The sequence below is a fragment of the Zingiber officinale genome, chromosome 4B (assembly GCF_018446385.1).
Source record: "Zingiber officinale cultivar Zhangliang chromosome 4B, Zo_v1.1, whole genome shotgun sequence".
NCBI classification, from domain to species: domain Eukaryota; kingdom Viridiplantae; phylum Streptophyta; class Magnoliopsida; order Zingiberales; family Zingiberaceae; genus Zingiber; species Zingiber officinale.
In genome coordinates this window covers 120,069,774-120,082,452 of record NC_055993.1, presented here as the reverse complement: position 1 = coordinate 120,082,452, position 12,679 = coordinate 120,069,774, and the positions used below count along the sequence as shown (strand labels likewise).

The 12,679-nt window shown below is 33.3% G+C and overlaps 1 protein-coding gene across 1 annotated transcript; it reads left to right on the top strand.

The window, feature by feature from the left end:
* Nucleotides 1–3,002: 3,002 nt before the first annotated feature.
* LOC121976280 (pyruvate kinase, cytosolic isozyme-like) lies at nt 3,003–7,645 on the top strand. Its single transcript, XM_042528375.1, has 4 exons — nt 3,003–3,153; nt 3,338–3,600; nt 5,758–6,219; nt 6,546–7,645. Exons 2-4 carry the CDS (start codon nt 3,343–3,345, stop codon nt 7,356–7,358), a joined length of 1,533 nt encoding a protein of 510 aa, XP_042384309.1. The 5' UTR covers nt 3,003–3,153; nt 3,338–3,342; the 3' UTR covers nt 7,359–7,645.
* The last annotated feature ends 5,034 nt before the right edge of the window (nt 7,646–12,679 follow it).

Sequence of the window (12,679 nt, the reverse complement as noted above, 5' to 3'; positions counted from 1 at the left end):
ACAACACTACTCCGACATCGACACTCTACTTTGAATCTTGTTTTCATGTCGATATAATTTTATTAATACATTCATCTTTTTCGTACATATTTTGTAAGGACAGTAAACATGTTACCGCTTCTAATTTTGTATAAATGATGAATTGATAGTGATTGCCCAATTGATGTAGTCCAAGGGATCATGGGCCTTGGAGTAGTAGTCCGTTGGGTCCGAATCAAGTAAAACCAAACGAGTACTTTCTTTTGACTACTTTCGATTAATTATTTTTCTGCTGCATGCTCAAACTTTTGATGAGTGTTTTAAAATGAAAAGAAAAGTTTTAAAACGTGATTCACCCCCTCTCATGTTCTATATGATCCTAAAAGTAGTATCAGAGTAAGAATGCTTAATTTTACTTAATTTTAGTGCAACCACTAAATCAAGCAATTTCTTTTCTTTTTGAGTTCTTTTTTCATTGCAATTATTAACTTTTTTTTTCCTCATCACTACTTACCCCAAAATAAAGTCTTGGGATATTTATTTTATTTATTTTGTGTAAGAAAAATGATGCACAAAGAGATGTTGGGTCAAAGCGTTCATAAACCTTCTCCATACGAAATGGACTACTTCAGAATATGAAAGCATCAGATGGAATGCTTCGTAACGATGAATGATTTCGACTGCAGCATGACATTAAGGTGATCCACTCAAGATACAGAGTAAATATGATGGTAATAAATCAAATTTTAAAGTTATTACATAATAAAGTATTATGCAAAATTAGAGAATTCAAATATGTCTACAACCTTTAGACTTAGTTGATCAAGCTTCATGAGAATCTATCAAAGTTGGAGAATCAAGTCAGAGTCGAATCCAGATATGAGTTCAATCTAATAAAAAAGCTTATATAATTAGGGATTAAGCTTAGAATTAGTACATTTTACTAAAACAGTTCTTTTTCCTAGAAATAGTATACATGAAAATAGTTGTTTTAATATTTTTGAAAATACCATTAGCCATGACTATTTTAATATTGTTGAAAATAGTAAACATGACAATGCTTATAAAAATACCCCTAAAAAATTATCTATAAATTTAATTAATAAAAATATGAAAATTCTAAATTAATAAATAATACTAATAATAATTCTAATATAAAAAATGACAAAATACAATATAAATAATCTAAATAAAAACAATTTAAAAATTTCTGTCCAAAATAAAAATTTAAATCTCATAGATAATTTGTGAGATAAAGATAATTTAATTATTTTTACAAATTTAAAATTTAAGCTAAATCAAAATTTTAAATCTTAAGCATAATTGATAATTGATAAAGGATATTTAATTAAGCTACGAAAAAAATATCACATGTTGCCAACCTAATTCTACGACTATAATTCTATATTATCCAAAAAAACAATTATTAAAATAGTATTTATTATGTTTCAATCTTTTTTTTCAATATCCTTGTTCAATATATAGATAAAAATTTAAGAATTATAACTACTACAACAATAACGAAGAAGGATATTTTGAAAAAAAAAAATAGATTGAAACATGATAAAATATCATTTTAATAATAAATAAAAAAGATTCCCTTTCTACTATTATAATGAAAGAGTTAGTTTTTTCCTATTAAAATTCTATTAAAATAATAAAATCCCAGATGAATTGTGAATCCATTCTTCCACAAATTATATATTAATAAACCAAAAAAATAGTCCTCCCTCCGCTATAGAACATTACAATGGCATTCATGATATTGGATATGCTTTATTATTCATATGTACACTTCGAATTTACATCATGGAAAATTTTCATGATGCCTAATTAATCATCAATTATTCGGTTCAATACATGAATTAAAAAAATTTTAAAAATAAATATATGAACTCGTAAAAGATGATTAAGCTCACTATAAATGTCTCTCATAGTGCATCCTTTCCTAGATTATATAAAAAAAAAAGATAAATTATGGGATCAGTTTATAGTCGACCGTCAAATAAAGATTAGTAAAAAAAAATCTATAAAAATATGTACCCGTTCTTTATAAATAAAATATATTAACTCTCGTACCCATTCTAAGAGCATCCACAGTGTGATGTATTAATGGGGTCTTATAACAATCTTTTGATATTAAATGTAGATCCGCTATATTAACTATCTTTATAGTGTCAGCCCTACGGATATGGTGGGAGGTACATGGAGGTACACATACGTCAGACACATGGTAAGGTAAATCTCAGATCGTCAGCTTATGAGAATTGACCCCTGACAATTATACCAGAGATGTCATATATCTACCATCTATGTTACATCCTGAGAATAATTTTTTGATATTAAAATTAATGTGAATAGGTGTTATAATATCCTTTTTCTTGAACACATTCACAAATTTTGAAAGCGTTCAAGATAACGTGGGGTGGGACCCATGTGTGTTTTTTTATTAATTTTTTATTATTTTTTGGGATGGGTTAGCACGGCACATCCCATGTGTAGTTTTTTAATTTTTATTAAAAAAAATTATTTTAAAATTAAAAATAGTGAGATTACTTTTTTAAAACTGTAAAATTACTTTTTTTTAAGATATTATTATTAAAATTAATAATTTAAATATTTTAAAATATATTTATTTAATATGATATAATTTTAAGATAATTAAATGTAACGTGAGATTCATAATTAATAAATAAATGTTAATATTAAAAATAGGTGAAAAATATATGATATAATTAATACGTGAGAATGGATGGGGAATACTCTAAACGTAGCAATATTGCGACAACAAAAGCATCGTTAATTAAACTCATCAACCACGTGTAATAACTTGGCACCGTTGGTTCCCACCGGCCACCTGTTCTCGTTTCCTAACTGTCGTGATAAATGAACGATCCGATCACACGCCACCTTGTACATCGTACGGTCTACATCGCTCCATGTGCCACCGGCCCCGATTCCCATTGCGCTCTTCGAATCAAAATACGGAAACGCCGTTGCAGTCAACGGAACTCTTCTCCGTCGTTTCCCGTGACCGGATCTCGTATCCCTTCGTACCACCATCACCTCACGCCTTTTTTTTTTAATGGCGCGCACTTATCCCCTCCCCCAAGTCACCGCAGGAGAAGCGAAGCGCCCTTGAGCTCGATCGAACTCCGCGAAGAAGAAGATTCGGTAAGGTTTCTACATCTACCGTCTTTGAATCGCTTGAAATTTGTAGAAGTTTGAGCGATCTTACTTCAGTGATCGAAAATCTCTTGTTTTTATCTGGATTTTTTTGGTTTGTTTTAGTAAACGACCTGATTTCTTCAAGTTCAGCTTACTTTTTTCTTGCTTTGTGCGCGCGCGATTGGTTTAGGATTGATGGCGAACATCGACATCGAGGGGATCTTGAAGGATCTGCCGGACGATGGGCGAGTGCCGAAGACGAAGATAGTGTGCACGCTGGGGCCGGCGTCGAGGTCGGTGCCGATGCTGGAGAAGTTGTTGAAAGCCGGCATGAACGTTGCCAGGTTCAATTTCTCGCATGGGACGCACGAGTACCACCAGGAAACCCTCGACAACCTCCTGATCGCCATGCATAACACTCAGATCTTGTGCGCCGTCATGCTCGACACCAAGGTCCGTTCTTGATCCGACGAAAGTTTGCTGCAAATTTGTTCTTTTAGCTGGTTGATTACCTTGCAGAATAGCTTTAGCCTCTTTTGGATGTTTCGTTGCTAGAGATTTAGAACAAATCGAGCTTATTTGGTTTCAATAGATATGTTCTCGCTAAAAACTCATAGAGTTCAACCTCCCCCAACCTATTTGGCTTTTTCCCCTTCACTATGGAAGCGTTTGGATATCCTATTCTATGATGCTTGCTAATTCTACTATTACTCACCTAAGCAGGGAAGTTGGCCTTATCATATGAAGGTTTGGATGCAACTTGGTGAGTTTACCTTCAGTAGCCTATTTGATTTCACTAGATTAATGGCCAAATGAACACAAAAAACAGCAGTTAGGCAAATTCTTAAAATCCCCTTCTTGTTTCAAACCACCTAAAACAAGATTCCTATCATGCCAAGTTAGGAAACTCCTGGAATGTTGGTTGACACAATCACTACAGGTTTTTCCTCAGGCGGTTGGAGGTCAATTCACCTCTTTGTAGGTGATATCGCAACAAAATAGAAAACAGGAGCGAACCTAAGAGTGCAGCCGACGAAGATAGCTCCACCATTACATACTTTCCTTTAACAGTTTCCTTTGTATTTTGATTTTTAGCTGAATAAGGTGCCTCTACACTGCTACTGCTAGCTTTCATGTCTTTGTTTTTTTGGATCATGATAACAATTTGTTGAAAGAAAGCATTATGTTAGATATTCTTCCAAGTGCAACAAACTATCTGCACTTGTAGAAGACCCTTGCATCACCAAACTCATTATGGTGGTCAATGTTCATTGCCAGGTGCATTTTGTATTACCGATCTCTCTACGGTTCCATAATTTTCCAGTACTATTTATCTACAAACTCTGATTTGCAATCACCCTTGATGTTGTAAGCAGCTCTGTTGCTCAGGTAGTTGAGGATTTTATTATGTTCTTTACATCATTCTGGTAGAAGGAAAAAAAAAATTGTAGGTGAATAAGCAAGCATCCAATGTGGCACTTGAACATTTTATGTTACCAGCTTCCTAATCATCCCTCTGAAAAAAAATGATTTTTCTTAAGGGCTTTGTTGAGTATTTCTTATTTATTATTCATTAATCTTAAATTACAAGCAAGTTCTTAGAATTATATGATATTTTTCCAAGATATTTTCAGAATATAGTTGGTTAACAGTTGTTCTATAAGCGCTCATCTTTGTCTATTAGTATTTTGTTTCGTTTCATACTGTTTATAAGAGGGCTTTCTAGAAAGTCTTTGAAGGATAGAAAACTCCAGTCAACTTATAGACTTGCCATTCTAGAAGAATATGATTTAGCACTTCTTTCAGTTGACCTAATTGATTGGGTAATGTGTTTAATGCAAAAACATTACCACCTAAAAAATGTCACACAGATCTCCATTGTTCTATAGTTAGTGTTTCATCCAGTATTACAATTAGTGATTGTTTAATTCCTCATAACATGCTTTAATTACCGATCTGTTTCAAATATTATACTAACATGTTTAAATCCTTTGAAAGGGAGTGTTCCTTTCAGCTATGTCATATTGAAAGGGTGACTTCCATGGAAGGAATCATAATTGAAATTCAAAGTGAATGACCATTCTGAGAGCTGTGATTATGCCTAGCACATATCATTGGAAGATAAATTTTTGCCTAGGACGGGGGTACAAACATGGTAAACTAAGTATGATGTGCCAATGAAAGTCAAACACTGGAACATTCCTGTTGCTTAGTGCAGGTTTTCTTTGTTCCTTGAACACTCCTAATTGCCTTTTTCATTCAATGAGCTATGAGCCTATCTATGAGACAAGTCCTTTAGTTGATAGCTTGTGTACTGTAGCATACATGGATTCGTCCATTTTTTTATGGTTGATTGCATAAATACTACTGTTGTTTGTTTCATTTCTTGCCTGTTAATCTTGCTTTTCTCAGGTTGATTGAGGCATGTATTATCATTTTTTTTTCTGGTTTATTTACATACGTGATATACATGTCAAGTTCAATCATGCAACTTAGCAGAAACTTGAAACTATCCTTTTGACTTTTTCTCTATTTGTTGTTCCTTGTATATATCATCTCTTGAGATTATCAAGTCTACCTGTGTTGATGGTCTTTATTGTGTTGACATAGGGCCCTGAGATTCGCACTGGCTTCTTGAAAGATGGCAAACCTATCAAACTCACGGAGGGGCAAGAAATTACAATCACTACTGATTACACCATCAAGGGGGACGAGAAGATGATCTCTATGAGTTACAAAAAGCTTCCTATTGATTTGAAACCTGGGAACATAATATTATGCTCTGATGGTACCATAACCTTGAATGTCTTATCATGTGACCCGGAGGCCGGAACTGTGAGATGTCTCTGTCAGAACACAGCAACCCTTGGCGAGAGGAAGAATGTCAATCTTCCAGGTGTTGTGGTTGATCTCCCAACACTAACAGAGAAAGATAAGGAAGACATTATGGACTGGGGTGTTCCAAACAACATTGATATGATTGCAGTATCATTTGTTCGCAAGGGATCAGATCTCGTTACCGTTCGGCAGTTCCTTGGGCCACACGCAAAGCAAATAAAGCTGATGTCAAAGGTTATTTTTTCTCGTCTGCCAACACATTTGAATTTCCTTTTCCAGTGGTAGTTAAGTACAGGAGAAAGTTATAAATTGTTTTAAAAAAATCATTCACCAATTAGTCAAATTGCTCAACTAATTGATTGCTTTAATCTGCATCTTTGTATTCAAGCCTTGTTTACTCATTTGATACTAGAAGTTCAAGAGCACTATTTCAAATTCTGACTGATAGCCTAGAGGATGGATCTGAATCTCTCATGTGCTGTAGTTATTTTTCTAACTGTTGTTGATGAAGAAACTAGCAATTTAAGTTTTCTCTCACTATTTGTCTATATAATATATAGGTTGAGAACCAGGAAGGTGTTATAAACTTTGACGAGATCTTGAAGGAGACTGATTCTTTCATGGTTGCTCGAGGTGATCTTGGAATGGAGATACCTGTTGAGAAAATTTTCCTTGCGCAAAAGATGATGATATACAAATGCAATCTCCTCGGCAAGCCTGTAGTTACTGCCACCCAAATGCTAGAGTCAATGATCAAATCCCCTCGCCCAACCCGTGCTGAAGCTACAGATGTAGCAAATGCTGTTCTAGATGGAACAGACTGTGTCATGCTAAGCGGTGAAAGTGCAGCCGGTGCCTACCCAGAGATGGCGGTGAAGATCATGCGGCGTATATGCATTGAGGCCGAGTCCTCTCTCGATTATGAGGCCATTTTCAAGGAGATGATACGATCTACTCCTCTCCCCATGAGCCCACTGGAGAGTCTAGCATCATCCGCTGTCCAAACTGCAAGCAAGGCGAAGGCCACATTGATTGTGGTCTTGACCCGTGGCGGGACAACAGCTAAGTTGGTGGCTAAATATCGGCCCCGAGTACCAATCCTATCAGTCGTGGTCCCAGTGCTGACCACAGACTCATTCGACTGGTCTGTCAGCGATGAGTCACCTGCAAGGCAAAGCCTGATTTACAGAGGTTTAGTTCCCCTGTTGGCAGAGGGTTCTGCCAAGGCCACTGATTCTGAATCAACAGAGGTGATCCTTCAGGCAGCACTGAAGTCTGCGGTGGAGAGGCAGCTCTGCAAACCAGGTGATTCTGTTATTGCAATTCATCGTATCGGCATTGCCTCTGTCGTAAAGATCTGCATCGTGAAGTGATTGGTAAATTGATGAGACCGGTCCTGCTTATTTATGCCTTTCCTGGTTTGTTATCTCATGCTATGTTATGTTAGTTTCAATGAGAATCGTCGACAAATTGTATTACATTAGGAGCTGAACTAGAAACTGAGCTCCATTCTTTTGTTAAATTGTTTGTCGTCGTCGTCATTGTAATATGATTTAAAACCACGAATGTGTTTCCAGCCAGTCCTTAGATAGGCAGAAACATGGATTTTGCCTTCAGTTTGCGGACGTTATTTTGAATAAAGATGTTTTATTGCTCTAAATTGCTTGTCCTATTCATGGCTTATGTGCTTCGCCTGTGGAGTTGATATCATTTTACCTCATAGATCCTATTGCAGTTTGGCTGTTTTCTTTTGCTGCCATACTTGATGAGAATGAACCTATTTAACTGTAATTTTAATGTTTTTGCTATTATATTTAAGAAATGGAAGAGGAGTTTTGGCGTAACAGATAATAAATTATTATCGTGTGGTCCGGAGATTATGAGTTTGAGTCACAGGACAATCTCGTAATGTAAAATAAAGTTGTATATAATAGATATATTTAGATAATTAATAAATATTTTAATTAGATGATATAAAATTATAATATATGCATTTGAAAAGAAATAATAAAATAAAATTTATTTAAATATAAGAGGATATAATGAGGAATAGAAGTTAATGATGAAAGATTTAGGTAATCGATCTTATATAAGACCTGATTGTAGCTATATATTATTATTATGAATTATGTATTAAGCAATTTCCATTTGATTTGGGTTAGTTATTTTTCTATATCTGAAAACTTGATTAAAAAAACAGAGAGTACTTATATCTGAAGAACTCTATCTAAAATCTGAGGGAAAAAAACTGCAATTTGATTCAGTTTTTTTTACTCGGACCTTAGACTTTACAATGGCTGCTAATGACATATATCATATAGTGTGTATATAGCTGTCCATATCAGACACGATCAGATAACACTAACATAAAAATAAAATTGATCATTAATATTTAATTAATATTGCACGATTTATTTAAAACACAATTAATATAATGTAATATTTTGCTCTGTGAAACCCAAATAATTGATTTAACTCCAGATATAGCATCGGTATTAGTCACTTTCTTCTGTGAAACAAGGTACGACTTTAACATTTGATTTAACTCCAGATATAGCATCGGTATCACTCACTTTCTTCTGTGGAACAAGCTACGACTTTAGCAAATCTTGCAACGTGCGCCTTTTTATTGAAATATCCCATTTTTATCAAAATCATCGCAGTAGTGCTATACTTGTTTTCAGTTTTTTTTAATCAAAAGAACCCATCAACTTTTTTTTTAATTTTTTTATAATTCAGATATCTTGATGTCCAATTAGTGCCCGACCTCATATATCACACCAGACAAATTTGAATTTTTAATTTCATGTATACTTGAGAGATTAGGTGGCGTTTGGTTTTCTCCTAGGAATAAGAATGAGAATGAGTATCATAATATTATGGAATGAGAATGAGTATGAGCTTGGGTATCATTCTTAAAAAATATAATATTTGGTTAGTTGAATATTTTCAATCGAATGAACATAAATTTTCTTTTTTACCCTTAGAGGAAAATAAGAGAAAAAATTAGATGGAAGAGAAAGTTGAATGTGAGAGAATCATATGATAAAAGAGAATGATAAGAGAAAAAGTGTGATGGGAGAAAATGAAGAGAGAGAAAGTGTGATGAGAGAAAATGAGGAGAGAGAGCGTGATAGGAAAGATTAAGAAGAGAAAAAGAGTGATGGAAAAAAATGAAGAGAGTGAAAGTGTGATGAGAGAAAATGAGAGATTGAGGTGAGAAAGTATGATGAGAAAATGTGATGAGAGAGAAAGTATGATAGGAAAAAATGAAGAGAGGAAAAATATGATAAGAGAAAATGAGAAGAGAGAGTGTGATGGAAGAGAATGAAGAGAGAAAAAGTGTGATGAGAGAAAATATAGAGAGAGAGTATGGTAAGAGAGATTGAGGAGAGAAAAAGTATGATGAGAGAAAAAATATGATGAAAAAATGAGGAGAGAATGAAGAGAGAGAAAATATAATGAGAGAGTGTGTGTGATGAGAGAGAATACAAAGAGAAAATGGTAGATAATGCGTGATAAGAGAGAATGAGGAGGGAGAGTGTAATGAAAGAGAATAAAGAGAGAGAATGTATGATGAGATAAAATATGGAGAGAGAGAGTATGATAAGAGAGATTGAGGAGAGAGAAAGTATAATGAGAGAATAAGTATGATGAAAAAAATAAGAGAATGAAGAGAGAGAAAATATAATGAGAGAGTGTGTGTAATTAGAGAGAATGCAAAGAGAAAATGGTAGAGAATGTGTGATGAGAGAGAATGAGGAGAGAAAGTATGTTGAGAGAGAAAATGTGATGATAGAATGAGGAGAGAGAAAGTATGATGAGAGAGAATAAGGAGAGAGAGTGAAATGAAAGAAAAATTGAACAAATATACTAAGAGTATTTTCGTCCAAAACTTAATTTTTATTCCCATTTCATCAAAACCCAAGGGAGGGGATGAGTTTCATCCATACCCAAATTTTTGAATTTCATTCCAAAATCTTGATTCCATTCCCATTAACCAAACACAATGTTTGGAAATAAATTCATTCCCTTATTCCCAAACCTCTAAATCAAACATCACCTAAATGAATACATTGTCATACAACCTTTTATAAAATGGCATAATTATCCTCGAGTATATTATTCGGTTTGTTTTGATTTTTTTTTGTTTTTGGACAGATTAACTTCAAGTTTAAATTCTGAATCCAGTTGTATGAAGTTTACATTATAGTAATTACAAAACTATAGATACTACAATATAGTAATAATTACTATTGTAACAATTACAGTTTCATATATATTACAACGTAAATATTATTGAACAAGATAAATCTATATTATAACCGCTATGAATTTGTAACTAGTATAACGTGCATGTTAGGTGAACATGTCAAATTCGTTTTGCTAAATTACGATTTCGTAGCTATTCTAATTTGTATTATAACAACTATGAAATTGTAATTATTACAATGTGACGTCGTTGAACATTCAAGTATGCTCTATTGATTCAAGATTTAAATTTGAAATCGATTATTAAAAAAAAATCAAAACTGACCGAATAGTGTACTTAAGAACAGGGATAGATCCAAAAATTAGAAGTGGACTGGGCTGATCTCGAGTTGGTCTAGTCCACCATGGAAGAGGTCCAATTTCACTTTGCATGAGCACACTACCAACTTATTTTCTCCTATATTTCATCCAATTTTAAATTTTTATTGAATGATTTTTTTTCAATTTAATATTTAATTTGTAGACATTGAAAATTCAGGGGCCATGGCGGATGACCTGGTTGCTGACGCTAGAGCGTGTCGTCAACGGTGAGGTAGAAGTAGTTGGTTCAGAAGCTTGGCATGAGACTATGCTCGAGCATTATATCTTGTTTAAGACCTCAATCTATAGATGCACGCCTCCTACGTTGGCATAACTATAAGAGTACGCTAATTTGGAGGACACGTTGATCCGGTCATGGCAACTGCGGTTGAGGACAGCCAAGTCGATGACTACGCCTCCGAAAGCGAGGACTTGACCATGAAGAGAGTGGTCGTGACCGCGAGTGGTGACAAGGAAAGGACATGAGAAGAAAAATACAAGAAAAAAGAAAGAAAGAAAAAACATAAGAAGAAGAAGCTAAGTCGATGTGTGGAGTCAAGGTGGTTGGAGCCAAAAAAAATAAGAAAAAAAAGAAAAAAAAGACGAGAGAATATGTTTTTTCAAAAACTCTCTGATTTTTTAAATTGATTGAACTAATTTAATATAATTAAATTTGATTAAGTAATAATATGATCAAATCAAATCAACATCAATTTCAATCAACATATTTCTTATTTCCGTATCTAAATTTTGTTCGACCTCAATTTAATTTTAATTCAATAATTTATTTTATTAAAAAAATTTAATATTTAACAAAACTTATATAGATATTTAATAAAACACGGGAGTTGGTGCAGTGCAACATGGAACACCATAAATATTACCTAGGATCGGTGTTGTGGGCCTCACGGTGAGAAATTGACAAACTCACTATTTGTATTCAGTTTTCTATTTAACAAAAGTTTAAAAAATTAGGGTGGTCTATAGCGGATTGCTCTAACCTTCCTATGTTGTCTCTGCTTAAGAATAGTTGTGTTATTTTACAAAGAGACCAGTGAGATAGAGCGTATTTTGATAGAAAAATATAAGAGGATGCCATTGTACTTATTTAATTTTTGCCCTAGAAGAAACTTTGCAATTGTGAACGAATGTCCACAAGGAATCGTCAAGTTTGCGTACAAGGATTAATTGAACCTTGTTGTCATATTATATATATATATATATATATATATATATATATATATATATATATATATATATATATATATATATATATATATATATATATATAAACTCAATTAATCTTATTGATTAGTCTTGAAGTAACTAGTTCGGCTCCATAAAATGTTTCTATTAGTCATCAGGTTAAATTAGAAAATATTCGTGATGGGCAACCAAGAAACTCAACTATAGATATTTAAATGATAATCTGAATATTTTACCATTGTACCATAGCTCGAGGGTATTTTTAATTCATTGAAACCTCGTTGTCATTGTAGCCATTCTCTACGCTTGCTCTAATTATTTTAATTAATTGATGACAGTAGATGAAAGCGTCTCTCCTAATAAAATAGATAATATGATGGTAGAAAACTAAAATAATAATAATTAAAAAAAACATAGAGAATAGGGCCCATGTAAACTATATCATATAATGAATCAAAGAATAGCTGAGAGGGACCGCCGCCAATAGGATAAGAGATGGAGAGTCAAACAGTGTAGATAGACAGATCAATAATTTTACCTGACTTATAAATTAAATTCATCTTAATAAACTGTTAAATTATTGTGGTTGTCTTTGTACACATGGAATCCAAATGAAAATTAGAATAGAATAATTGTTCTCTTTTTTTTTTCTTTTTCTTTTTTTTTGCAAGAATAAAATGATACGACGTCGAGTAAAGTACTTTAATCTATATTAAATACTTTTGTTTGTATAATTCTTCCGGCTAATTTAAGGTGTCCTTATTGTCATTATCCTCAAAGAGGCATCTTCTTCTATTTTGAAAACATCCTTATTGAAACTAATTTAAGATGTCCCTTATTTTCATTATCATCAAAAAGACCTCAAAAGACATCTTCTATTAGGAAAATGTCTATAGCTACTTGAGTATACTTATAT